Below are 26,116 nucleotides of genomic sequence, written 5' to 3'. Positions count from 1 at the left end.
ATTTATAATTATTTACTTATAATTATTTACTAATTATTCAATTCATATTTAATTCTTTCATTTGTATTTAATTATAATGTAATGGAGTTTCTAATGAATTACAACCATTTTGAGTTTAACTAAGTGAGTGGGAACAGAGGAAAGACTAAATGGGCCCCAGCTCACCTTCATGTCCCCTCTACCCACAATCCCACAGTGAGCTCACCATCGCTGCCCGACAAATACAGACACAACCGCGACATGCTGCTCCTGCAGCCGGCCCCCCGAGACCGGCCCAGCAGCGCCATGTACCCCAACGGCACGGAGAATGGCCAGGTACGCCCACGAGGGTGGGGTGAGGACACGAGGGCGGGGTGAGGACACGAGGGCGGGGTGAGGACACGAGGGCGGGGTGAGGACACGAGGGCGGGGTGAGGACACGAGGGCGGGGTGAGGACACGAGGGCGGGGTGAGGACACGAGGGCAGGGTGAGGACACGAGGGCGGGGTGAGGACACGAGGGCGGGGTGAGGACACGAGGGCGGGGTGAGGACACGAGGGCAGGGTGAGGACACGAGGGCGGGGTGAGAACACGATTATTGGCATTTTCAGTGACTGGTAGTTTCTTCATGTCACTTCAGAAATATTTTGCAAAACCAAAATATGCTGGTAATTGTTGTTTTATATTTTTGTGCAGTATGAAGTTGTTCTAATTAGGCAAGATCATGCAAGCATGTTAGGCGAAACATGGATGATTGGTGTTTGTGTGTGTGCGTGTGTGCGCGCGTGTGTGTGCGCGCGTGTGTGTGCACGTGCGTGTGTGTGCACGTGCGTGTGTGTGTGTGCGTGTGTGTGTGCGCGCATGTGTGTGTGCGTGTGTGAGTGCGTGTGAGCATTTTATTTTGTTTTTTTACCCTCTCCCCAGCCAACCAGCTTGCAGAGGGCTTTATTCCATCAGGTCATTGGTCCATGCAAGCCATGTAGCGACCCCAATCTCTCTGTGGCTGAGAAAGGTAGTCTTCCTTTCTCTTCATCTAAATGCACTGTGTTAGTCTGCCCCTTAGCACTTACTGCAGTGGTCAAACCTCAGCTTAAGCCTCCAAGCAAATGCCAGACACTGTAGACCCTTGAATGTTCCAGAAGGAACTTGATGACTCAGGGAATCCAGGACAATAAAATGACCACTGTAGGACTCTGTCTTCATATCCACCCCCTTCCCCAATGTAGCCTGAATATCAAAATTCATAATGTATGGAGTGGTTTTTGTGTCAATAGTGTCACAGAAGCAAAAGTAAATCTGCAGGCAAAATTCTTAGCATCAGGAGCAGAAAGTGTATGTTGTGAATGCAAAACAGAAAAAATATATATCAAAAGTATACATTTAAAATATAATTGGTTATTTGAAACTTATTTTCGTTTGCATTTTGACAAGTTTTTGGTTCCATTGTTTTTGTTTTTTTGGATTTTCCCAGTAAGGTCTTTTGCTTCTGGAATCTCTCTTTGCTTCTGCTTCGTTTTTTGCTTCTGACTTTTGGAACACATTTCACGTGTGGGAGGGTCTTAGATGAAGGCGTTCCTCTGCAATCTCCATTGGTCACTGATTCCGGACTGACACAGAGCTCTGAAACCGCCTCTGGGACCAAGCCACGCCCACCCCACCAGCTTCCCAGCGTTTTCAAACATGGCGGAACGCGGTGGTTCTGTTTCACAGCAGCATGTAAACTGAGTTTTACCATTAAAGTTTATACAAAGGTTATAATTAATTGCTAAATGGTCTGTAGATATTGCAAATACTCATATTTCTTCCACACATCAGTGTTTTCTCTCCATCCAGTTCACTGGTGAAGTGTGCTTAAATATTAACCCTTTATCCACACTGTATAATAACTACATTAAGCATTACGGTTCATATTTAAGCACACTTCACCAGCATGAGATTTTTTAAATTTTAGTGAACACTTTCTGCTCTTGATGCTAAGAATTTTGCCTGCAGATTTACTTTTGCTTCTGTGGAACTATTGACACAAACATCACCCCATAATAATGTGTAATAGATCAAAACTATCCAAACTTGCATGAAAGAAATCATCTTGGCATTAAACAGTCTGGTGGCTGCACCATTGCTTAAAACATTATTTCTGCCATCACTTTAAGTTTAGTGTAGTGTCACGGTCTTAGTGCATTGTAGGGCTATAGTCTTACTGTAGTGTAATGTAGTGTAGGGCTATAGTCTTAGTGTAGTGCAGGGGTGCCCAGTACATCGATCGCGATCTACTGGTCGATCGCGAAGGAAGTGTGGGTAGATCGCATGACATAAAAAAATAGGGGATGAATGATAGGCTATCATCCATCTGCACTGACAGTTGTATTTTGATTGACATACATGGTAGCCAATCTGATGTCTGAACTTCTGACAACGCATGTGCGTTAAACCGCGCGAACTTGTTCAGTTACCTTGCAGTGTAGCTAGCCTCCAATTTACTTAAACTAAATACAACAAAGGGTATAAAAATGAGTGCCATAGCTGGTCCAAGTAAGAAGCCTAAAACCTACCACTTCATACAGAATGGGAGGAGGATTTGTTTCAATATGTCATATTCACTATATTTCACCAACAAGGGAAATGTGGAGCGTCATTTTTGGACTGTTCATAAAAACTATGACATTGACTTTCCTCCGAAAAACGAGCTGAGAAGGACAAAGGTGAAAGAACTAAAATCCCAGCTGTCCAAAGTCATTTTTCTCACATCTGACCACAAGCGAAGGCAGCCACTGAAGCATAATTTCGGCTGAGTCACTTAATTGTTAAACACAAGAAGTCCTTCCAAGACGGAGAGATGATAAACGAGGCATTTGTTGAAGCCGCGGATTCCTTGTTCCGAGACTTTAAAAACAAATCGGAAATATTATCTTCAATCAATGCTGTCCAGCTATCGAGGAATATACAGCTATACAGTCACATGGTGCTCTGAAACCATAGCCGAGGATTTGACTCAGAAACTTATTGCGGACTGCGAGTGTTTCTCGCTACAATTTGCGATAGTTTAAAATACTTTATAAATAAATTAAATACTTTATTTATCGTAAAAGGAAAATGAAAGAAAGAATACACAATATGAAATAGTAGCCTAATAATAATAACTTAAATGATAATATAGAATAAATAAATTTCATCATCAATCATTTTGACTTGATCATTTTATAAGTAGCTCGCAAGCTGAAAAGGTGTGGGCACCCCTGGTGTAGTGTAATGTAGTGTAGCGGTATAGTCGTAGTGTAGTGTAATGTAGTGTTGCATTCTTAGTGTAGTGTAGTTTCACCATCTTAGTGTAGTGTCATAGTCTTAGTTTAGTGTAGTTTCACACTCTTACTGTAGTATAGTATAATGTAGTGTCAATCGTAGTGTAATGTCATAGTGTAGTTTCACAGTCTTAGTGCAGTGTAGATTCAAAGTGTTAGTGTAGTCACAGTCTTAGATATAGTATTGGTTCACAGTCTGTAGTGTAGTGTAAGAATCACAGTCTTAGTGGAGTGTGGTGTTGTAAAGTGTAGTGGAGTGTAACAGTCACAGTCATAATGTAGTGGAGTGTAGTGTACTGTAATGTTGTGTGGTATCACAGTCTTAGATTAATTCTAAAGAACACAGCAGTAACCTGGTGTTCATACTCATGCTGTGAGTAATGACTCCTCGGTGATGGTCCGTCCTTCCTTGTCTTCCTGCCAGTGCTAACTGCTCCTAGCAGCTGGAGTCTGGACAGTGGCACCAGGGATACCCTTCCCTTCCTCTCCGCCCACGTGGGGACCGTGATGGCTCCTCCGGTGCCCCCTCGCAACTTTCCTCCTGGTAAGGGAGCACACCAGACTCTGTGCCTCAGTGAGTCACACCAAAGGAAAGTTGCACCAAAGGAGAGTTGCACCAAAGGAATATTTCACTTGTTTGTAGAGCCGCTGTTGTCCGTTAGCTCGCCTGAGCAGGATGGGACTGTTCAAATGACCAGATTGAATAAATGTGTCCCGGGCTTTGGGCCATCAGAACGCACCCAGCTTCCTTTAGGGAGGCCATCTTGATAGGTTGCCTGTTGTGTGTTTGTTGGACTCCATTTCCCTTTCATGCTTGTCCTGAATGATGAATGCATTTAGAAACAGTTAACTGTAGTTCCACGCATGTGTGGAGGTGTGTGTGCAGATATGTGAATGTGTGTGTGTGTGTGCGCACGCTTTTTCTCCAACACATCTTCTGTCCTGCTGTGTGTTCCGTTTTAGGGCACTTCTCGATGCACTTTGATGCTTTCCACCACCAGGTCAGCGAGCTCCCTCCAGCACTCCCTGTGCGCTCCTTGCGGAAGGTAGACCCTCCTCCTCCACCTCAGCTGCGCCCCACGTGCCCTTGGACCTTATTCCCCTCCGTCCCCTCCTCTAGTCCCCTGGACCTCACCAGCACTGTAGAACTTGTAGACCAGAGGGGCGTCGGTGTTACGTGTGCATGCGTGCGTGTACGTGTTTGTGCGTCTACGTGTGTGTGCGCATTTACACGCGTGTGTGCGGGAACCTTGTGTGCACGTGCGGGTGAGTGATGGCTGAGATCTTATTTGTGCTGGAGCTGAATGACACTGATTCAGTGGGTCTTTGCCCATTAGCAGCTCATAGAGAGGAATTCACTAATGAAGTGCAGCCCAGCCAGATGGGCAGCTGGGTTTGAACGAGGGCGTGTGGGCTGGAGACGCGTGATCCTGAGATCTTTGTCATCTCGCTGGCATTTAATTAGAGCCGGTTGAGGGCGCGGCATTTGCTGGCTGAATTAGAGAGATTAAACCTGCCATTGCACTCAGCGGTTCAAAAGACAAAAGTGTTCGTGGAACTAATGTAAATAAAGAGGAAAACCTGGCTAATAATTACAAAAGGTCAAGAGAGACATCCCCTGCCTTCAAATGAGTGCTACATTTATTTAAAATAGCTATTTCCAATTATAATTCATAATTTCAATAATGGTTAGTATTTACAAAGAGCAAATTAATATTTTATTATCATGTTGTTGACTGCATACTACCATACTGTTAATTGTATTTTGACTATTTATCCTCCTTTGCAGAAGTAACACCACAGAGTGGCACTGCAGTCAAACCCTTGAGTTTGCTTTAACACCTGCCACTTAACTACAAACACCAGCCTTCTGACTCTGACGCTGAGCACCTTAGAAGATTCACGTATCTTATTGGTGCACCTTTCATTAGGCTCCGCCCACCCCATTTGTGGGGGTGGCGGACAGGTCTGAGCACAGCACTGAGATTAGTTAGGAGTGATGAGATGGTTAGGAGTGTCCCCTGTTACCATTTACTTAAGCTGTGTAACTGGGCTTTTTTACACGTTAGTGTCACTACTGGCATTGCAGTGATCTAGTGATCAGGAACTGACTGTTGGGGATGGCTAGTAAGTGTCTGGTGAGTGTGTGTTTAAGAACCGCATCAGTAATCATTAATCCGTATTTCCCCATCCAGTTGCCTCTCCACCCCATACCTGCATCACCCACCAGTCTGCAGTCGGGCCTGGATGGCAGTAACTCCACCCTGTCCGGGAGCGCCAGCAGTGGTGTGTCCTCCTTGAGCGACAGCAACTTCATTCAGTCCACCTCCGAGCCTCCAGTCCGGGTCGACACGCTGGACTCGGTGCCCAGCAGCCAGGCCTGGACCACGGACACGGAGGAAGGCGAGACCCCCTACCTCCCCGTGCGCTACAGTGTCTCCGAGCCCGATGCCCTGGACAGCTTCAAGCTCACCCCCTGCCGCAGCCTCTCCGCCCCCCTGGCTGTGGCCCCGGGACTCCCTCCAGACGGCCAGCACCACATCCACCACCAGACCGTCCACGTCGTCCACCCCCACTACCACCACCACGATCCGGCTCCGGCGGTACCACCTAAGCCATACTTGAGGGAGAGCTGCATCCCTGAGGAAGACTCCAGGCCCGCACCCAGGCCCATGCCACGCAAGATCTCCCAGCCGCTGCTCGCCAACAAGGAGGAACAGGCCAAGGTGGCGTGGGAGCATGGAGTGAGTGAGGAGTAACGGAGCAGCCAGGAGGCGGGCTGGCCCCTTCCCTACGCGCCGAGCATGGACGCCCCAATCAGGCAGCTGCTTTAGAAATGTTCTCCTCTAGTCCAGGTTGCCACCAACTTTCTCCACTGTCCTGAGCACAGGGTGATTCTAAACTTCTCAACACTGGTATTACCATTACGCTGTGGGAATAAGGGCGAGACGCTGAGAGCAGAGTCTATACAATCACCCTCAACACCACAGAGGTGTAGTGTGGGGACTAAACCGATGGTCCAGATGCTGACTGATCATGACTAAAATGGTTGTTAAATGGTTCACGTAAATGCTAACGCTTGGCAGTACTGATGGATGACGGGCCGTCATGGAAAAAACTGTAAGAACTACAGTTTGCAGTTTATGGGATTCTACTGTTAGTTCCATCAGCCGAGTTCATACACTGATGAAACTCTTAGAAATAAAGAGTAATGAATGTTCTTTCAAAATATCTCAATTATATAACAGGTGCAGATTTTTTTTTTTTTCATTTAAAGACTTTGAACTGGCAGTGCACAAAAATGTTTAATTATTTGTGCAAAAACTACTGAGAATATGATGATGCTTTCTTTGAGGATCACTTCATGTTTGGAGGAACTCCACTTGAGTACTTAGCTATGGGGCAAAACGGCTCTCTTAAAATAAGTGAGATTTTATTTAAAACTCAGACATATTGGGCTTATTTCATGGTTTGGGTGAGATCATTGGGTGGTGTTTTACATCCAGCACCATATTACTGTATTTAAAGACTGATAAACTGTCTGTCATAAGTGTCTTCAACTCTTTGTTAAAAACAAAAAGGCTCATTTAACCTACCGTAGTGTTTATAGGGCTTTCTGGGTTGAGAGCTTCAATATTGATGTCAGAACTGCTGCTAATCCTGACGCAGTGTGTTTACTATTAGTATTAATTGTCACCAATCGAGAAATGAGGCGGGACGTTCACGTGGTACTAAGAGACGTATGTCCTTCCGCTGAGTTTCATTACGTATGCTCGATTATCGCACAGCCAAAGGCGAATGGAGCAAGCGCTATTTTCCGCTCCTGCGAACGCCATGGCACATCGACTATGATAGGAAAGCCATTCCCCAAACGTCTCCTAGCAGCAACGTTGCTTTTTGACCCAGGCAGGTCTGTGCTTGGGTTCCACTCCCATTATGTTGCCCGTTTTCGTAAAGAAGAATATATTTTTAGATAGAGAGAATATAAATTCCCTAAATTTATCTAATAAAATTGTATAGTAAAAATAAGAAATACAAACTTATATAATAATACACGGAGGGTGCGTGAATATATTTGAATAGTGTACAATGTTATATGCAAGTTAAGGGATTTTGAAGACCCTTTTAGCTGCTATAGGATGTGCAATCTCTTTCTGATGGGTATATGATGTGTCTGCTCAGAGACTGGAAGATGTACGATAGAGTTTCATAAGCTGTGCTTTTTACAAAGTTGTGCATATGTTCTTTGTTATTGCGGGAATACACTGGTGAAATACAAGACTGGAGAAGTCCGTTTCACAGACCAGTAAGCGCCTGTGAAGTTTTGTACTTCACAATGAACTCGCATTAAAGGACGGATTTGTCATATCTCGACCCCATGTGTAATTGCACAAAGCACAATCTCTCCCAGTTTTAGAGAAACGAGTAAAGTTGCATGTGTGCGATTTATGCATATGCAGAACATTGTGATTAGCAACAAGCCTTGTCCCCTTTTACACCTCTTCACTAAAATCAGATTAAAAGTGTGACCTTTTGAACTTTGTTTAGGTAGACTATGCAATAATTTTAAAATGACATGGGTTGGAAATAGTAAATCTACATATAATTTGACCTTACCTGACTCCATCCATTGTGGGTTATTGCTTTGTGCATATCTGAGATCCAAAAATGCATCCACAAATGAGCATGACCTCCATTTTTATCTAGAAAAGTGTTTTTCTCTCATCTGGTTATCTTGCTGTCCCTGGTATTCACACTCATGTTATTATAGTTTTGCTGTGTAACTGCATATGTGTCTTTTCATATTATGCTTAATGTATTGCGTCTAAACGACAGCAGTGCTTACAACATCACAGGGTATTAAAGATTCGGTCCATGAGATTTTGGATATGTAATATTTCACTTATATAATGATGCCTTGAATTGTGCTACCAAAACATTGTCCCACATAGACAAAGAAACAAACAAATGAAAAGTGGTCTATATATTGATCATTTGTAATACAGAAATATATACATGGGTCTGAATATATTTGCAAGCAGTTGTATATATTGTGGGCTACCTGCAAAACATGCAATCAGCGTTTTAATATAAGCAGTATTTAAAGTTTGATTTTGGAGCTTCTGTTTCACAGTTTGGGCATTTTAAGATTAATTCATTTATGTGACGATCATTGATTATGTTGATGTAATTGTAGATCGCAATTTTTTATTTTACACTAAACGTTTAATTTTCTTTGTATGTTGCTTTCATTGTGCATAGAAAAACAAACTAGTTGGGACCTAGTGCATGTCACTTTATCTAGAGGATCTATTTTGAAGTTGAAAAGTAATTTTTTTATTGACATCTCGCTAATAGCAGATGTTAGAGATATATGATAGAGAATGCACATGGTATATACAATATATTTACCCTTTGTTATACTTGAAAGATGCCAAATGCAATCAGGCTGTTTTGAATCACGCATTTTCTTGGTTTATGTCTGAGTAATCTGAACTTCTTAACATTTGCTGAGAGGAAAGAAAATGAATAAATAATGGTGTGTTGGGGGTAGCAGAGCCTTTTGAAAGGAATATTTTTGAAAGATGTTACCAGTGGTAATGAAACATGGTCATTTTGAATCTGAATGAATTGAAATTACAGATTGTTCTTCATATACATTAGTGTAACCTTTCATAATCCACCCTATGGTACTTCATCTTTCCCAGGCAATATGAACTCCAGAAGAGGCTATTGAAAACCGGATTGGGTCGAGATTTTTTTTGTACAAATCTTAGTTTCATTTTAAATTTCTACATTAAATTTCTAGGTTTTTTCATTTAGATTTGCTTTTAGGAATAATATATTAAGTAGAATATTCAAATGTTTCATTATAATAAATGTGTTCATTAATACTTTGAATTATAAATGATCAAAGGCATTTGGGATATTCATGCAAAGCCATTGTGATGAGACAAAAGTAATAAGGGATGGTTATGTGACATAACCTAAACACTATTCTTATTTGATTATTTCAACACTTTCCAAATCTTTTGGCCTATAAATATTTAAGAACATATTAGCTGTGAATGTGCATGTGTTCGCGTGTCTTTTGTCAGTTCCTTTTTTCTTTTCTGCTTTGCATATATGCGGGTGAAAAAGAAAAGAGTATTACATTCAAAACTCATTAATCACAAAATTATAGCTATAGATGTACATATTTTACTCATCTGATGTCTTCGCAGAGTAGGACTTGTATTTTGGAATTTGGATTTTGTTGTTTTTTTATGTTGAAGGTGGCCTTTCTTATTACATGGGGAGGTTTGGAGGTGTTCTCATTTATAGCTTCTCTTTCTTTCCTCACATGGGTTTCAAATGTGTCCGATAAAAACATTTGTTGAAAACAGACCAAGTAACTCCGTGGACCAAGTAACACAGTTACATTGTTACACTGGACACTGTATGAATCACTGAAGAGTACTGAGTCCACTGACCTGTTTACGGCACGTCTTTGAAGAGAGCAAGAGAAACACTGCTGCTGTAAATTTGAGATAAAAATGGCAGTGTGTCGACAGAAACTCCATAATCCATAACTCAACTAAAAGAGAAACAAAGAGAAAAAACTCAGTTGTCTTTGTACAGACGAAAACCTTTAGAAAGAATGGAACTAAACCCTTTGGAAAGCATTACAGTTCTTATGTCAATATATCTGTCTTTCTGTATATAATCCTTCATAGGCTGTGTATTTATACGGTTAAAAAGGGCAAATCATGTATAGATTGGGATTAATTGTCTGCCTTGTACTCTCGGATGTAAATGTTTTTAAAACTAAAATGCAAACTGAAAAGAGTGACTCTTTCAGTGACCTAATTACTACAGTTATTTTGTGTATTTTGCATCGAAAAAGAACAAATTATGATAAATTAGAGATTAAAAGCCTTTGTACAAGTATTCTCCAAGTAATTTCTTTGTATATATTGTGCTGGCATGGACAAAATGTGACGTGAACTTTAGATGTAAATACATTTTTTTCCTACTCACTTAACTGCTGTGATGTGGAATTCATTAATAATGCCTAACATTAAAGATAATGTTTTATGGACTTGTGTCTGATTTGTTTGTTTTGACCCCTAATCATAAATGTGTGCCGTATGTGATGTGACTGCATGTTTGGAGCTGAGCTGTCTGCTCATACATATATATATATACATATATATATATATATATATATGAGATTTTTGAAACTATATATAAGGTCTTGTTTAAATACTGTAAGACGACGAGTCCTTTTTAGCAGGACCGTGAACTGTTCTAGAAATGCTGCAGCAGTCTGTAGTTATAAAGTTCTGAACTACAAACATGGTTTACATCTAAAAACGCCGTCAAATAACAAGCAAGCCTGAGCGTCCATCGAACCTGCTCACCATTTCAGCCAATTGAAAGGCGCCAACTGGACTCAGTCCCTGGATTGAATAATCTACATCCAATCAAACGTGAGTGCGTGGTGCGGGGTGGTGAGGCAACCAATTGCTTTACGAAGAGTGGCAAGGAAACCAATGGCATGTAAGTGTGGGCGGGCCTATTTTTACCAGGAAGTTCCCTTGAATCGTTGCGTTTTGTGCTTAGGAACCGGTATCTCGTCCACCTGCACAGCTCTATGAGACGGTGCTGTACAGGTTTTGTGTTTTCTCTGAGTAGGTAGCGAGTTCCGTTCCAGCGATGTTGTATCTAGGTGGGATCTCGGTGGCGCTCGCCCTGGTCTTGATGCCCAGCGGCATCGCGTGTTTGAGAGAGGGGGACTGTGAAGGTGAGTGCATGTGTAAGCTGCGGTTACGCTCCGGTGCGCCGTGCTCATCTCCTCTTACTATCCACCTCAAAAAGCACATTTGACCAATTTCACGGCAACTGTATAATAATTGGATTGCCACTGAATATGAAGTTACGTTTGCCCGTGTAGCTAGATTAGCGAGCCAATTAGACACTGTGATGGTGGATTGGAAAACGTTTAAAGGAAATGGTTAGTTAATTCATTGTTATTAATAGATTTGCAATCGATGTGTGCCTAATGTGCCTGTGATGGCTTTGAATTGACCATCGCAGTGAATGTAAAGACGCGCCGGACGGATGCAGCTGGCTGGGCGGATCATGATCATGTCTGATGAACGCTTACAATAAAATGACGTGCGTCTGTAATGAAAGGAAGAATTTGAGAGGTTGAGATAAAGCTGCTGTTCAAATCATAAAGATTGAGGTTTTGTCTTATTGACGGACATACATAACTTTGTTATACTTGTATTATAGCACCATTGATTTATTATAGAATTATAGAACTATGGGGTGCTTGGAACATCTGTAGAAATCTTAGAACCTGTCCAGCCATTCCGGATGGTAATCTTCCACATGTCATTAAAGACGCAAAGAACATGTTTTAACAATGAAGGCACATTTATCGTAACGTATTTTTGCTAACGTGTAAATATGTTGTCGTCCTAGTGTGTGTGAGCTTTCTGGGGAAGTTTTACCAGTCACTGAAAGACAATAATATAAAGTTCACCAACGAAGCGATCGAAAATGCTCTAATGAAAACCTGCAAAGAAGCGAAAGGAAAAGAAAACCGTCTGGTAAGATGTTTTTCAACCTTCTGCATGCAAAATGTTGGAAATTTGTAAATCATTACGTTATATTGTAAATCTACGTTATATTAACAATGTTTGCACCGTTGCTGTCAGTGCTACTATATAGGGGCAACGGCTGACGCTGCCACGAAAATAGTTAACGAGGTCTCCAAACCCCTGAGCTACCATGTTCCGGTGGAGAAAATCTGTGAAAAACTCAAGAAAAAGGACAGTCAGATCTGTGAACTGAAGTACGGTAAGGCCTTATTTTTTTGTCTCTGGAAAATGCGTGTGAGCAGCACAAGCATGTTGTGACCGTTTCCTGTGTTCAAAGGTGTGCACCATACTGCTCTGTTGCTGAATATGTCTTGCGACATGAGAGCTGCAACACTGTTTTAGTCTACTGAAGCACAGTAACATTTGTGTAAATATGGGGGTTTATCACTGTGCTGAAGGCTACCAAGTACATGATATCAGTGAAGAGGGATCTCCTGTCCCTGACGCGTTTCCTAGTTACCGCATCCTTACACTTCCTTAGTATCTCTTCACTCACAACAGTATCTCTGGCCCATAATTGGTTGCACCGTACAGTTACAGTAGAATGATTGTGTCTAGAATTGATAAACTGATGAAGGACAGCAAGGCTTATTAGATAGCCTCCAAATCCTCAGGGAAAGTTTAATCAAGCTTGCTCCCCACGAGTGAGTGAGTGAGTGAGTGAGTGTGTGTGTGTGTGTGTGTGTGTGTGTGATGTCATTCCTGATGTCAACATCTGGACGTGTTTCTAAACACGAGTCTTGCCGTATTTCTACTTCCTGGTCCCTGTGACTTGAGGTAAAGTTATGGTGAGGAAAAATGGCAAATCCTTTTGTTAAGTCAGTTCATTTTCCACCTTCAACCAGTTTGGCCATCATGCATATGTGAACAGATGTCAGGTAACGTTTTGATGCCAGTAAACACTTATTGAATTAGAACTCTTTGCTCACAGTGCAGTGAAGCCAACTAAATAAAAACATGATGAAGCATTAAGATAAAGTGTGTTGGGCAAAACTGAACATTTTAGCTGGACTCTTGTGGCACACCTCAGGTGCGCCCTCTAGCTGCTGTGACATGAAGCTTCACAGGTGTGAACATTGGGGGGGGGAATTCAGCCAGCTTCTTGTGCACTGAATTCTGGGTCATGACCTACTACTGACACGTTTAAACTCGGCAGATGGCGAGTGAGACACAGGTGTGCAGAATGTTTTATTTATTTGTAGTATTTACCGGTTTGTGTAAAGAACTGCATGAGAACTGAGCTAATGAGCACCATATGGGCTTGTTCTCATTTCAAATAACAGCATAAATTACACTATATTCTACTATTTGTCTCGTATGATGAATAAATTCTGAAGACTTATGACTTGTGAAGCCTATTTACTTCAAATTTTAAGAAGTCATAATAAAATCTGCACTCCAGTTAAAACACAATTACAGTGCAGAAATGAAACTGCTTAGCAGCACATACAACATATGTTTCCTCTGGCGTTTCCACCAGTCATGGCTTTATCAAGGGTTTCTTTATCTAGAGTGGGTGTGCAGCATTTGCATTGGAAATGTATGGACAGATTTCTTGTCATGTGCATTGAAAAACATTCCATAAATCTGAAATCAAGCTTGTTGAATATGGACCCTGATAAGCGTCGACTTTGACTTGCAAAATTTGATGCGGGGCCATTTGACTGTTTCTCCCCTCTACTGAGTGCTCTTCTGCGTCTCTCTCCCCCAGACAAACAACTGGACTTGAGCACGGTGGACTTGAAGAAGCTCAAGGTGAAAGATCTGAAGAAAATCCTGGACGAGTGGGGTGAGTCCTGCAAGGGCTGCGTGGAGAAATCGGACTTCATCCGCAAGATCAACGAGCTCATGCCCAAGTACGCACCCAGCGCGGCCAAGGCACGGACAGACCTGTGACCTCCCCGTGGAATTGAGGGATTAAGGGAAGCGGCTCAAAGCATCCTGGGTGATTTGCGCTGTGCAGCTGATTTGACCACCTAATGGGAATCAAACATTTGTCATATTGCCCTTTAATCTAGTGGTAAACATGTGGCCGTGCGAGCGTTTATCTTGTCCGTTCCTGTTTCTTTTCTTCTTTCTTTCTTTGAGAGTTCAAAGCGATTACTTCGTTGTGTTCCAGCGGGAGGTCCTACAGAATTGGGTCCTGCTGCAGCATGCGTGTGACCTTGTGCACACCACCTCTGCACTGGATATTGTTACTACAGGGTAGACGCTTGGGTAGTAGTACTTTTAATTTGAAATGCCACTGCCTGACTTCAGAGGAGCTGCTGTAACCATTCCTTAGTTCTGGAGTGTTTGTCATAGTTCTTTACATGGCAGTGGATGCCTCTAAAACGGAACCAAGGCTGGAAAAGCCAAACAAACCTCAAACACACAAAGCAAAACCATAAATTAAAAGTCCTGCCATGATGTCCTCACCCAATTCATTTCACACATTAATTTCACCCACTGGCTTAAGCTAATTAGCAAAGGCAGGCAGTTGGAGCCACATAGCAGGTCACATGTGAAGTGTTCACCTCTGAAAACTCCTGAGTGCCCAGGGAGATGTTTCTGGAACTCATAAACGGTTTGCCAGAGAAGAGACTGAGGGTCGTTTCGCATAGAACTACAGTCTCACTTAAAACTTTCCCTTAGGACTTATGAATACATCTATGAAATTTCTTGTACACTTGATTAAGGTGAAAAAATATATTGCAGAATTGAGGTTTACACCTAGATGGTATGGGTTATATTAAGACACTGTCAACACGATTTCAGAAGGATAGGGTTTTTTATTTGAGTATTATATGAACTAGGATATTGACCTGCAATATACAAATGGATTTCTCTGTAAAACATGTTTATTACAGTTGTACTATACTTTTTCATTAAAACAAGAAAATTACTTTCTGCTCTTTTGGTTTTTAAGCTTTACAGTTCTGGGAACGTTCTGTTGAGGCTTTGAGATTAACTTGTAACTCTTAACTCATTTTTCCTGCATAATTTATGGTAAAATCTACATTTAAACATTCATTTTAAGCTGAGGTATGTAACTGGGATCATGTGAATATTGGCTTTAGGTTTTCTTGGAACACCACCACACCAACTTCAATATTATGTAACACTTAATGCTGTAGTACTGTAGGTTTATCTAGAGAGATTTTTACATGCGTATGAGTTTGACTGTATATGTGCTCTATAGAATGACCTAAATGCATTGTACCTTCTCAACCTGGTGAGCTGCAGAATACTGCTCTGAATATTACTGTTACTGGAGACCTCAAAGTTGGTCTTTACTTCAGGATAATACTGTTTGTGATCACATTGGTTTTAGCTGGATTATTTTACCTCTATGCAAATACAGAACAATGTAGAAATGCTCCCATCGTTACTAAATGATGATTTAATCAGTGATATCCCACAGATAATGAAAATCTGTGTAGTTGTAGCCATGTTAACATCATGAATCAAGTCATTTATACATACAAATAACTGATCTAGAGATGTTTCTTCGTCTGTTTTATGGAAGCCTTCAGCCTAGAAGTGCATGAAATCACAGGGGCCCAATATTTCTGACCGCTTGATCAGCTCCTGTGGCGTCATCACACTCAGGACGACGTCACGGCCCAAGCTCCTCCCACCGGCGGAGCGCGCACATTCCTATTGTCCAAGATGGCGGCGTAGATGCAGGTTATACGATGCTTGTGTTTTTAACGCGTTTTTTTTTTTGTTATTGTTGTTTTTAGTATAGCTGAACGTCTCTTTGCGACATAGAAGTGCGTTTAGATTTTACGCCCGATACATTGATGTGCAGGGTCTCCAAGAACCGTGGAATTTTACATCAAACGGGATTTTCTTTGCAGCCGCTGGGAAAAGTTTGAGCATCAAAATGAAGAGACAGGCCGAGCGGGACACCAGTCCTGCACGAGCTCTCGCCAAACGCATACGGGAGAGAGAACGAGAGCGAGAGGGGACCCGCCGGGAAGACGCACCCCCTCCTCCGCCGCCGCCGCCGCTTGCTCTGCTGCTGGCGGAGAGTCGCAACTACCACAAGCACCAGGCGCGGAGCCGCAGCGGCGAGCGCGAGAAGCCCCGGCTGAGAGAGGAGCGCGCGGCCGCGGCGGACAGCCTGCACCACCGCGCGCACCACGAGCTGCTCGCGCGGCCTCCCGCGCGCGCCACACCGGCCGTGGCCAAAGGCAAAGCGCCGCCCGCAGACCTGCTCGGAACCAGGGCGGCAGGCGGGCTGGAGTACAAGACGCTGCTCATTAGCAACTTGGGTTCGCAGTTATCAGACGAGCATGTGGAGGACGGTCTGTTTCACGAGTTCAAAAAGTTCGGAGACGTCAGTGTTAAATTGTCGCACACTCCCGAACTGGGCCGGGTCGCGTATGTGAATTTCAGACAACCGGATAACGCGCGGGAAGCCCGGCACGCTAAAGCCAGGCTGGTGCTGTACGACCGAGCGCTTAAAGTTGAACCCATGTACATGCGCCGTCGCAGCTGCACGCCGCCTGACGTTAGCTATGTGCCTGTGCACGCCCCGTACCCGTACAGACAGCGCTCTCTCTCCCCGCCTGCCGGAGGCAGTGCACTTCGAGACGTGCGACCCCGACATTACGTCGAGGGTATTGGACTTAGCAGAGAACGCGAGCGTGTTTTGGACTATTATAGCGCCTTGGAGGAGAGAAGTCGTGCCTATGCTTACCAGCTGCCTGATGAGGATTTAAAACCCGAGGACGATCAGAGAGCCACCAGGAATTTGTTTATTGGCAACTTGGATCACAACGTGTCCGAGGCCGAACTGAGACAAGGTTTTGACAAGTATGGCATCATCGAGGAGGTTGTTATTAAGCGGCCGGCGCGTGGACAGGGGGGTGCGTACGCTTTCTTGAAATTCCAGAACTTGGACATGGCTCACAGGGCCAAAGTCGCCATGCAGGGCCGGCTTATCGGCGGCAACCAGGTGAAGATCGGCTACGGGAAGGCCAACCCCACCACCCGCCTGTGGGTGGGCGGCCTGGGCCCCAACACCTCTCTGGCCGCCCTGGCCAGGGAGTTTGACCGTTTCGGGAGCATCCGCACCATCGACTACGTTAAAGGGGACAACTTCGCCTACATCCACTACGAGAGCTTGGACGCCGCGCAGGCCGCCTGCTCGCAGATGCGCGGCTTCCCGTTGGGCGGCCCCAGCCGGCGGCTGCGTGTGGACTTCGCCAAGGCGGAGGAGACCAGGACGTACCCGCAGCAGTACCAGCCCGCCCTGCCGCTGCCCGCGCACTACGACGTCCTGGGCGACGCCTACGGCCGACACCGCAGCCTGGAGCGGGAGCTGAGGGCCCGGGTGCGCTCACCGTCCCACCCCTTGTTTGGCGAGCGCGAGCGCGACTGGAGCCCGCCCAAAGGCCCGGAGCGGCGGGCCAACCCGGAGGCGTTCGGCCGGGGCAGGCCCCGCAGCAGGAGCAGGGAGCGCTGGACGAAGGAGCGGGACGCGGAGAGGGCGGCGGGGAAGGGCTGGGAGGAGCGGCGCAAACGGCGCAGCCGGAGCAAGAGCCCCAGCCTGAGCCCCGCGGAGCGGACGTACGAGGAGAGGGGCCGGCCCAGGACGAGGGGCGGAGCTCCCTCCACCCCGGAGGACAGCCCCGACCGGGGGCGTGGCCGCCTCCCCGACTCCACCTCCGAGCCCCAGGACCACACCCCCGACGGCAGCCGCCACTCGGGCGACGATCGACCGGCGCAGGACGAGCCCGGCCACGGCCGGAAGGGCGGCGAGGCCGAACGCAACCACCGCAAGAGCGAGGCGGACCCGGACTCGCAGACGGACAAGCCCCGCGGCGAGGCCAAGAAGCCGGGCACTCTCTCGGAGTACGCGCAGACCCTGAGCCGCGTGTGGCACGGGTCGCTGGTTCTGAAGAACAGCTGCTTTCCCACCCACATGCACATGCTGGAGGGAGGGGCCAGCTTCCTCCTCTCCCTCATGAAGGACAACCAGGCGGGCGGAGCCAAGATCGCCCAGCTCAAGATCGCCCAGAGGCTGCGCTTAGACCAGCCCAAGCTGGACGAGGTGACCCGCCGCATCAAGTTGGGCGGACCCGACGGCTACGCGGTCCTGCTGGCCGTCCAGGGCCCCATGGGCCGCGAGTCGCCCCCTCCGGAGCCGGGCCTCCAGAAACGCCTGCTCCGCAACCTGGTAACCTACCTCAGGAACAAGCAGGCGGCCGGGGTCATCGGCCTTCCCCTGGGAGGGCCCAAGGAGCGCGAGGCGGGCGGAATGCTGTACGCCTTCCCGCCCTGCGAGTTCTCCCAGCAATATCTGCAGGCTGCTCTCCAAACACTGGGCAGAGTGGACGAGGAGCACCTGGTGGTGGTGGTGGTTAAAGACTCGCCCTAACACTGCTTCGCTTCCGTTCCAGCCATGTTTCTTTTGAAAACATGCAGTCTTCCGATCCGAACACTCCTGACCTTAAGTGGATAAGCAGAGTGGCTTTGCTGGTGTCCTGGCGGACGTGGTCAAGACCTTTCACGCACCCACTTAGATGGCAGGCATTTTGTTTTGTTTTCACACAGATTTGAAACTGCTTTTTTTGTTTGTTTGTTTTTACATAGGAAACTTGATGGAAAGTTGTTTTAAATTCTGTTTTTATTGACTACCTTCTAGTTCCTGACTGTACCTCATTTCAAAGTGTCTTTTTCTGATCTTGCATGCAGGAGGCGATTTGCATATTTGATAGGAAGTCAGACATAGTGTTTTGTATTAAGGCCTTATTCTCCCTTCGGTAACTTAATGGTTCCTTTGCCCAGTGCAATCTACTGGACGTATGCTGACAGACCAAGTAAGACTAAACCATGCTGTGTCCTATATGTAATACTTGCAGGAGTGGTTTACCTAATGGGGTGGCATTTTATACCCTCACCTCTACCTCTGGAGTCATTTAGTGTGTCAGGTCACTTTGCCGGGTCTGAAAATCCAATGATGTGTCTTCAATAACCTTTTTGACAAATGCGGTAATCAAAAGTTTTCCAAAAAAAAAAAACAACAACAACAACCTAAACAAATCTGAGTTGCATCCAGTGACACTAATTTTCTGAAAGAGTACAAACTGAAACTTGTGCACTAGTGTGATGGTTGTGTACAGTGCCATTTGTCTTTTTTTTTAAACAGCTCTCCCCAGTTTACCTATTGGGATGTCGGTTGAGAGCGTGTGGGGGTTTGATGTTGTGCTTTAACACTGCGTGACGTGGTTTTACAATGGACAGCACTACAGCTGCTATGACTGAATCCCATTTAGACATTTTATGAAGGGGTACCTGATATTCCAGGAGCTGACACTACTTCCGAAAAATGACATTTGCTTCTTGGTTATTGTGTTCTAGCCGGTTCCTCTGCCCTTTCTGAACGCTCCATTTTGTCTTTAAACATGTAGCCTCTTTTGTTGCCTATGTTTGTATTTGAACTATGATATGCCATATGAAAATGTAAGTAAACATTTCATGTTCTTGTTTTTAATCCTCTGTTTGGTGCTTTAATTCTTAATTCTGAGCACTGCTGTGAGCATGCTGACATCAAAGGCACGCGTCCCCGTCCTTAACGAAGCTCGAATACCTCAAATGTGAATTACAATCCTGAGCATATATCCTGTCTCCATAGCTACCTATCTGGATCCATGCTTCAAAAGACTAATGCGAAGGTTAGTCGTAACCAGGCAACGATGCTCGACAAGTGAGCTAGTGCATCAATACAAGGAGAGATGCAGGAGAAGTTGGAGGAGTTGTTCATGTTTTTTGGCCTGTTTCTTGGTGGCGTTTATCGCCACTAGATGGCGGTGTGGCCACAGTTTCTTTTCCGTTCAGCCCGTGATCCCAGGCAGCTGTGCAAACGCGGAGTCGCTTTAGGGTATAGATTTGGCACTGCATATTAAACGCGGAACTAAAGATTGTACATTAAGATGGAAATTAAACATTTGACGTTTACATTTCCACAGCAATTCATATGATGAGGATATATCGCTTATATAAGTAAGTAAGAAATCACAATTGAGAATCATAACTGATGAATATTAGCTTTTTTTCTGACTGCACGAGCAAACAGACTGATCCAAAGAGCATGGTTAAGGCTCTGTGATGAAACGCTGGATGACTGTAAGCATGTGGGACCAACCCTCTCGCACTAGCCCATATAAGTGCTTATATGTAGCACCCCAACTCGGTCCAATGTCTCAATTTGGCGAGATCCAGGATCTCGAAGGGTAAAATACAGTAAATGACAAAATACACAACGCGCTACAAAAACGATAATCGTACATATACAACGATATAAAAACAACTGCGAAAATAACGCTTTATAAATGAAGGGAGATGATTGATTAATCTCTATGCAACAGCAGTCAGTGTTGTAGTGAACTATCCAAAACAAAAGTATTCTTGTGTCATCAGCTGTAGGCAGCTTTAAAGTTTTAAGTTGTGTAACGATCCAAAGATCTTTATATTTACAGGGCCATCTAAAACACTACTGCCTTATTTTGTCTGCGAGTCATTAAGGTCCAACCCGCTTCTGTCTTAATCAAAATCCTGGTGTTCAGTGTCACCACAGCTCAGTGATACAGATTCAGGGAGCTTTCCCTGGTTTTAGGCACAAGTTAAAAGGCTTTGTTAAGTTCAGAAACCACAGCCTCCTCCTGTAGGCTATTCAAACTGCTGCTGTTATTCATCATCAAGGGCATATTCTAAAAAAGGGGCTAGTCACAAAATATTAAAAAGGTGCCATTCACAGAGTATTAAAAAGAAGCCATGGGTTTAACAGACATACACGGTCACTGGTGCCCTCAGAAGGACCCGCGTCCACGTTTCACTTGAAAACAAATTGGACCCTGAGCCTTGTGTGTGTGCCCTGCAGACAGTCGGGCCCTGGGAGCCGAGCCACTGTAAACAGTAAACACATCTCTCAACAGTTTTGGGATAATTGGGCCAAGTAGAAACCAGCCATTTCCCTCCTAATCGGCTGACCAAGCTCCAGTTGTCTGGACGTGGGTGAGCTCTTCGCTTGACGGATCTTCCGGAACCTTCCGGCTGCCGGCGCTCTACCTTGGCTTTGAGTGACACGTCGCTTAATTAAGTGGGCTTCTCAGTCTTCAGAAGGCAGGTAATTCTAGAGTGGCTTACGCTAGTATTATTCAAAAGATTTTTGTGTGTGTTTGTCCATGGACTGCGTTTTCCGCTGCATGGGTGAACCCTGAAAAGGATGAAAGTGCTGAAGTCACTAGACTTCATTTGTCATAGATCTCTTAGCCATAGACCTGCTGGCCAAAGAACCATCTGTGGAGACATGTCCCTCAAAACCCATCTGTGGAGACATGTCCTTCCTGTGAAAATTGAGCTATATCCTCAAAACCCTTACTCTCATTCAACTTACCAGATGGGACGGTGTTGGGTTTCTTGATACTGTGTAAGTTTGTGTGTAGGCCTAGAATAAAAAATAAAACACTTTTAAAGGTGATTTTGCTCTGGATCCTAGTGAACTCTTCTTTCCTTGTGATATTCACCTGTTAAATGCTATTAACAGTAATATGATCAAAGGTGGCTAATTCAAAACAATAAAACCTTTAATTCACACACATGCACAGTTGTTTTACACAGTGTAGTTTTAAACAGGTTTCTGTGATGCTGAAAATGTACATTGTAGATATAGACTCACTATCCAGTGCCTACATGCTGTACTGTATGTTCAGTAGACACTAATTTCTCTCTCTCTTGACATTCAGAACATGCCAGCCATTCTCTTGCCTTGGTCAGTTTTTGGACCACAGGCCCACCGCGAAATGGATGTTCCTGGGTGGCGGACCGTGTGTGACCCTGAGGTAATCCTGTGAGCAGTGTTAAGGATGAGGTTGTAAGGATGCAATTGTCACTGCTAGGTTGCAAATGGTGAGTCAGCCATCATGTGGCATGGTGGTCCAAGAAGATCACAGGACAGACTAAGACTAAATTTAAGAATAAGACCACCACCGCCTGGCAAAAACTACATTTTCCTGGCAGTCGGTGGGACAGCATACCTGGAAGGCCTGAGATGCTGGCTAAATTAAGCTTGTTTTTTTTTTTTTTTTTGTGTGTTCATGTAGCGTGACTTCTACAAATTTGCTTTCTTCTCAGGCCTGTTACACTAGCCTGACTGCCTGACTGACTGAAAATTATATTTTATTTCCTTTAATACATAATGTGTGTGGACAGTGCAGCGTCGAGGGCTGAGAGCATCTCCCAGTCCAACTCTACGTCCACTTCTGCATTTCGCCTCTCTTACGCAACTGACCCGGCTCGCCACAGACCGGATAATTAGCTGATGAGATCATGCTGGAGTGAGCACGACTCAGAAATGTGTCAGGCATGATCGCATTTCTCTACAGCTGGGGATTTTTGGAGACCTGTGTTGTGTAGCAGTCAATTCCTTGTGTATTCTGCAGCACCCGTGGTTTAAAGGCACATAGAAGGTATTCAGATTTCTGCCGCGTTTGGCCAGAAGGTCTTAATGGAGTACCAGTCCGTGAGCTTTTAACGCTGTTATCTCAAGCTTGTCGAGGTAGTCCATGTGTGGCACCCAGGGGACACGTTTGCAGACGTGTCCTGGCTAAACTGCAGCCTCTGGATTAGGATTCATTCCTGAAAACTAGTTAATACAGGTTGGACATTAAATCCAGTCCAGTGGCCCAGAGCAGGCGGCTTTTAAAAGACTCACGCCAGACACACAGGTTTAGTGGAAGTGATGTACAACCTCAGGCAAAAATCAGAGCTGCATTGCTTTTTATTTGACAAGTAAACCCAATTCATTACTCCCTTTTTCTATGTCATGTTTCCCATTATTCTACTGTAGAAAAGAACAAGGTAAACGTTCTCTGATGACCAACGGAAGCTGCTCCAGAAACGCCTGGTTTGCTGCATCTCTGTGCTGTGCTGTCGTGCAGCCAACAAGCCCTGCTCAGGTGTCCACGCAGAGCAGCAAGCTGTGGAAAAGGCCTCAACCTGCATGATTGGTGAGGAAGACTTCTGTTTTACTAGAGACACAGCAGAGAAGGTCATGCATGTAGAGATACCCTTCCACACTTTCACACCTGTGTGATAATTACTGGGTACTGCTAATGCCCAGTCTGTGCACAGAGATAATGCCCGGGCTCTGTACAGGTAATATCCAGTGTGCACAGGAGTAACACCCAGTCCCAGCTAATAAAAGAGCTTTTGGAGAATAACGAAATGTGAATATCCAGATTAATATTAGTCCTGTCTGCCGCTCAGCCTGTCTGTTGTTTTATAGCTGCTTTACTGTGTCTGCCCAAACTTGGACAGAACTGAATGTCCTCAAGATGAATTCGAAGAGAAGTAAAATATGTTGAAAGACATGCTGAAGGTTTTGAAGCCCTGGTTGCAGAGTCCTGCTGTAGTACCTCGTACGCCACTGTGAATACTGGTCTGCAGATTCAGTGCAGTAAGGTTTAGCATGAAATTATTACAGGGGAAGGCATTTTATACTGATTGTTGGTCTATGCAATTGAATTAGTTTCTTGTTGTGAATTTGTTGTAACATATTGTGTGTGTGTGTGTGTGTGTGTGTGTGTGTGTGTGTGTGTGTGTGTGTGTGTGTGTGTGTGTGGGAACAGATTTAGCATTTACAAATAATACAATATTTGTTTGCCCCTGTTTATCATTTAAATGAAAAGCCCTTTTAAAATGAACACTCTTTCATTGTCTAAATATGAAGCATTATTTTGAAACCAAAAACATGAAGCCATTTCAGTGATCTCCTCTTAGTTACCGTCGTTAGTCGCCCTTGGCCGTGCTAGTTGCTGATATCCTCTCAGCTAAACACACCCCAGCGCTCCACAGATACCTGGCTTCTTAAGTGCTCAACTGTTGGGGGGGGGGGGGGGGGGGTCGCTATCGACAATGACCACGCGAGCTCATGCAGGTGCAAAAACCTCAGGCGAGCTGTGAGATTTCACGTGGCCTGTTCTTCGTCTTAAGATGGTTTCTTCGATCTCACTGTAAAACGGGGCGACAGTCGCAGCTTGTGCAGGGGACTCCGGGCGCCGCATTAGCAATATCCTACATCACAAGTTCTAAGACCGTCCAGGTCTTTGCCGTGTGGAAATAACTTTTTGTTTCCTTTTTCAAATGTTCAAATTGCCTAATACACCCAAATAAATGAGTGTTTATGATGCTGAAGGACAATTAAATGAGGACAAAACAGAAGTTCTCCTTGTGGGCCCTAAGGCCGCAAGACAGAAAATTCCAAATTTAATGCTTAATCTTGCAGACTATCCCATTACACCTGGCACAGTAGCCAAAAACCTAGGCGTCATACTCGACTCCGACCTATCATTTGATAAATATATAGATAATACTACTAGGATAGCTTTTCTACATCTCCGCAACATTGCCAAATTAAGAAATGCATTATCACAGGATGATGCAGAAAAATTGGTGCACGCATTTGTTAGCTCTAGACTAGACTACTGCAATTCACTACTGTCAGGATGTTCAAATAGGAATCTAAATAAACTTCAAGTAGTTCAAAATGCCGCAGCTAGAGTTCTGACCAGAACTAGAAAATTTCAGCATATTAGACCAGTCCTATCAGCCCTTCATTGGCTCCCAGTTAAATTTCGTATTGATTTTAAAATTCTATTATTAGCATATAAAGCACTACACGGGCTTGCTCCTGAATACCTCCAGGAACTTATTTCCTACTATGAACCCCCACGTCAACTAAGATCACAGGGTGCTGGTCTGTTATTAGTTCCACAAATTAACAAGGTAACAGCAGGGGGAAGAGCCTTTTCTTATAAGGCCCCCCAGCTTTGGAATAATCTTCCTAAATGTGTCCGGGACTCTGACACAGTCACAATCTTTAAATCTAGGTTGAAAACCCACTTATTTAGTCTAGCGTTTGATAATTAATATCCCCCTTAGATAAAGGTACAGATCCAGGGGTTCATAGACGAAGGGTTTTATGGTAGACTGGGGTACTGGTGCTGTCATCCTGTCACTGCTCGTGGTCACTCAAGTTTGTTGACAGTGCAGTGGACGGATGCCATTGTCTCAGAATGCCCCCAAGCCTATGTTACCTTCTGGTTCTGCCTTTTTTTAGCTAGGCTGTAATAATTTAACTTAGTGCCGGAGTTGCTGCCACACTCCAGAAATGTTTATAATTTTACCTGTCCTGTATATGTCCTCATACAGAGCTAATTTTCCCTGTTTCATTTCTCCACATGGCTGCCCGCCTGCTTGAGGAATAATGAGATGAGGAGAGACAAGCGATCCATCCTGGCCGACCACCTCCTGCCTAACCGGATGCCTACACCATGATGGACATTATTACATATTTTTCGGTCTAAATTGACATTATTGCATCTTTTACATTCTGTATACATTCTGTCTATATTGTTGTTGTTGTCATGGTGACCGGTGTCGGCCAGAGGAGGATGGGTTCCCCCCCTGAGTCTTGGTTCCTCTCAAGGTTTCTTCCTCATGCAAAAAACTAGGGAGTTTTTCCTTGCCACTGTCGCCTTTGGCTTGCTCACTGGGGGCTAGGACTCGGCACTTGTAAAGCTGCTTTGTGACAACAACTGTTGTAAAAAGCGCTATATAAATAAAATTTGATTGATTGATTGATTGAAGGATCGTGTGAAGCCCCAGATGGTTTTGCGATTAGCTTCTTGTTGCGCTGAGGTATCTGGTCTGACCTGCATATGTCTGATTGAGTTAACGTGCTTCACCGCACCTGCATGCATTAACCACAACACTTCCTTTCGCCTCAATATTTCAGTACATGCACTGAAACATGTACAAGAGTGAGGTTGGTTAGCAGGGGGTGTTCAGTAATCCAATCTCATACTCTCAATAGTCTCTACATACTGTGGTTTGTATCATATACCTAAAAAACAAAATACTTTTATGTCTGATAATTGAGAAATTGAATGACTCGACTGAGTCGAGGTAAATGTTGTTTACAGCACAAACCCATGTTGTGTTTACAGCACAAACCCATATTCCAGTGGGCGGAGTTCTTCAGTGTGGCTTTGACCATACTTTTGTCCTCTTACCATAAATCTCATTACCTAATTGTTTTGCTCTCTTTGGCTTTCGTGATCAATTGCCCACCAGGCAAAGGCCCTGTGGGAACTGCCCGAGCTCCTACGTTGCCCGGGGGGTCGTGTGAGCGCA

At 44.6% G+C, this 26,116-nt stretch overlaps 3 protein-coding genes and 1 long non-coding RNA gene across 15 annotated transcripts in view; all 4 read left to right on the top strand.

The window, feature by feature from the left end:
• The window catches only part of dock3 (dedicator of cytokinesis 3), a 173,872-nt gene extending 163,513 nt beyond the window's left edge, over positions 1–10,359 (top strand). For 8 of the 12 annotated variants that reach the window (XM_077008180.1, XM_077008170.1, XM_077008162.1 and 5 more), the window contains 5 exons: positions 197–315; positions 904–991; positions 3,703–3,822; positions 4,242–4,324; positions 5,474–10,359. In XM_077008180.1, the coding sequence (XP_076864295.1) occupies positions 197–315; positions 904–991; positions 3,703–3,822; positions 4,242–4,324; positions 5,474–6,037 (974 nt within the window). In that variant the 3' untranslated portion in view covers positions 6,038–10,359. Of the gene's footprint in view, positions 1–196; positions 316–903; positions 992–3,702; positions 3,823–4,241 lie in introns of all 12 variants that reach the window. The other 4 variants (XR_013131732.1, XM_077008187.1, XM_077008236.1 and 1 more) reach the window with 4 other exon arrangements.
• Positions 10,360–10,841: 482 nt separating this feature from the next.
• manf (mesencephalic astrocyte-derived neurotrophic factor) lies at positions 10,842–14,813 on the top strand. Its single transcript, XM_077008141.1, has 4 exons — positions 10,842–11,064; positions 11,751–11,878; positions 11,987–12,128; positions 13,641–14,813. Exons 1-4 carry the CDS (start codon positions 10,977–10,979, stop codon positions 13,823–13,825), a joined length of 543 nt encoding a protein of 180 aa, XP_076864256.1. The 5' UTR covers positions 10,842–10,976; the 3' UTR covers positions 13,826–14,813.
• Positions 14,814–15,505: 692 nt separating this feature from the next.
• rbm15b (RNA binding motif protein 15B) lies at positions 15,506–18,964 on the top strand. Its single transcript, XM_077008134.1, has one exon. It carries the CDS (start codon positions 15,798–15,800, stop codon positions 18,297–18,299), a length of 2,502 nt encoding a protein of 833 aa, XP_076864249.1. The 5' UTR covers positions 15,506–15,797; the 3' UTR covers positions 18,300–18,964.
• Positions 18,965–20,721: 1,757 nt separating this feature from the next.
• On the top strand, positions 20,722–25,563 carry LOC143516506 (uncharacterized). Its single transcript, XR_013131720.1, has 3 exons — positions 20,722–21,047; positions 21,667–21,762; positions 22,770–25,563. It is a non-coding gene; the product is annotated as an uncharacterized LOC143516506 (long non-coding RNA).
• Positions 25,564–26,116: the final 553 nt, after the last annotated feature.

This window comes from Brachyhypopomus gauderio, chromosome 1 (genome assembly GCF_052324685.1).
Source record: "Brachyhypopomus gauderio isolate BG-103 chromosome 1, BGAUD_0.2, whole genome shotgun sequence".
NCBI classification, from domain to species: Eukaryota; Metazoa; Chordata; class Actinopteri; order Gymnotiformes; family Hypopomidae; genus Brachyhypopomus; species Brachyhypopomus gauderio.
The sequence above is the reverse complement of the archived record's forward strand: the minus strand, read 5'-3'. Positions and strand labels throughout refer to the sequence as shown.

Bases quoted from the DNA above. Each gene is read 5' to 3' on its own strand.
- manf (XM_077008141.1), top strand. From the start codon at position 10,977: ATGTTGTATCTAGGTGGGATCTCGGTGGCGCTCGCCCTGGTCTTGATG. The intron at 11,065-11,750 runs GTGAGTGCATGT...TTGTCGTCCTAG, and splicing joins GAGAGAGGGGGACTGTGAAG to TGTGTGTGAGCTTTCTGGGG. The intron at 12,129-13,640 runs GTAAGGCCTTAT...TCTCTCCCCCAG, and splicing joins GATCTGTGAACTGAAGTACG to ACAAACAACTGGACTTGAGC.
- rbm15b (XM_077008134.1), top strand. From the start codon at position 15,798: ATGAAGAGACAGGCCGAGCGGGACACCAGTCCTGCACGAGCTCTCGCC.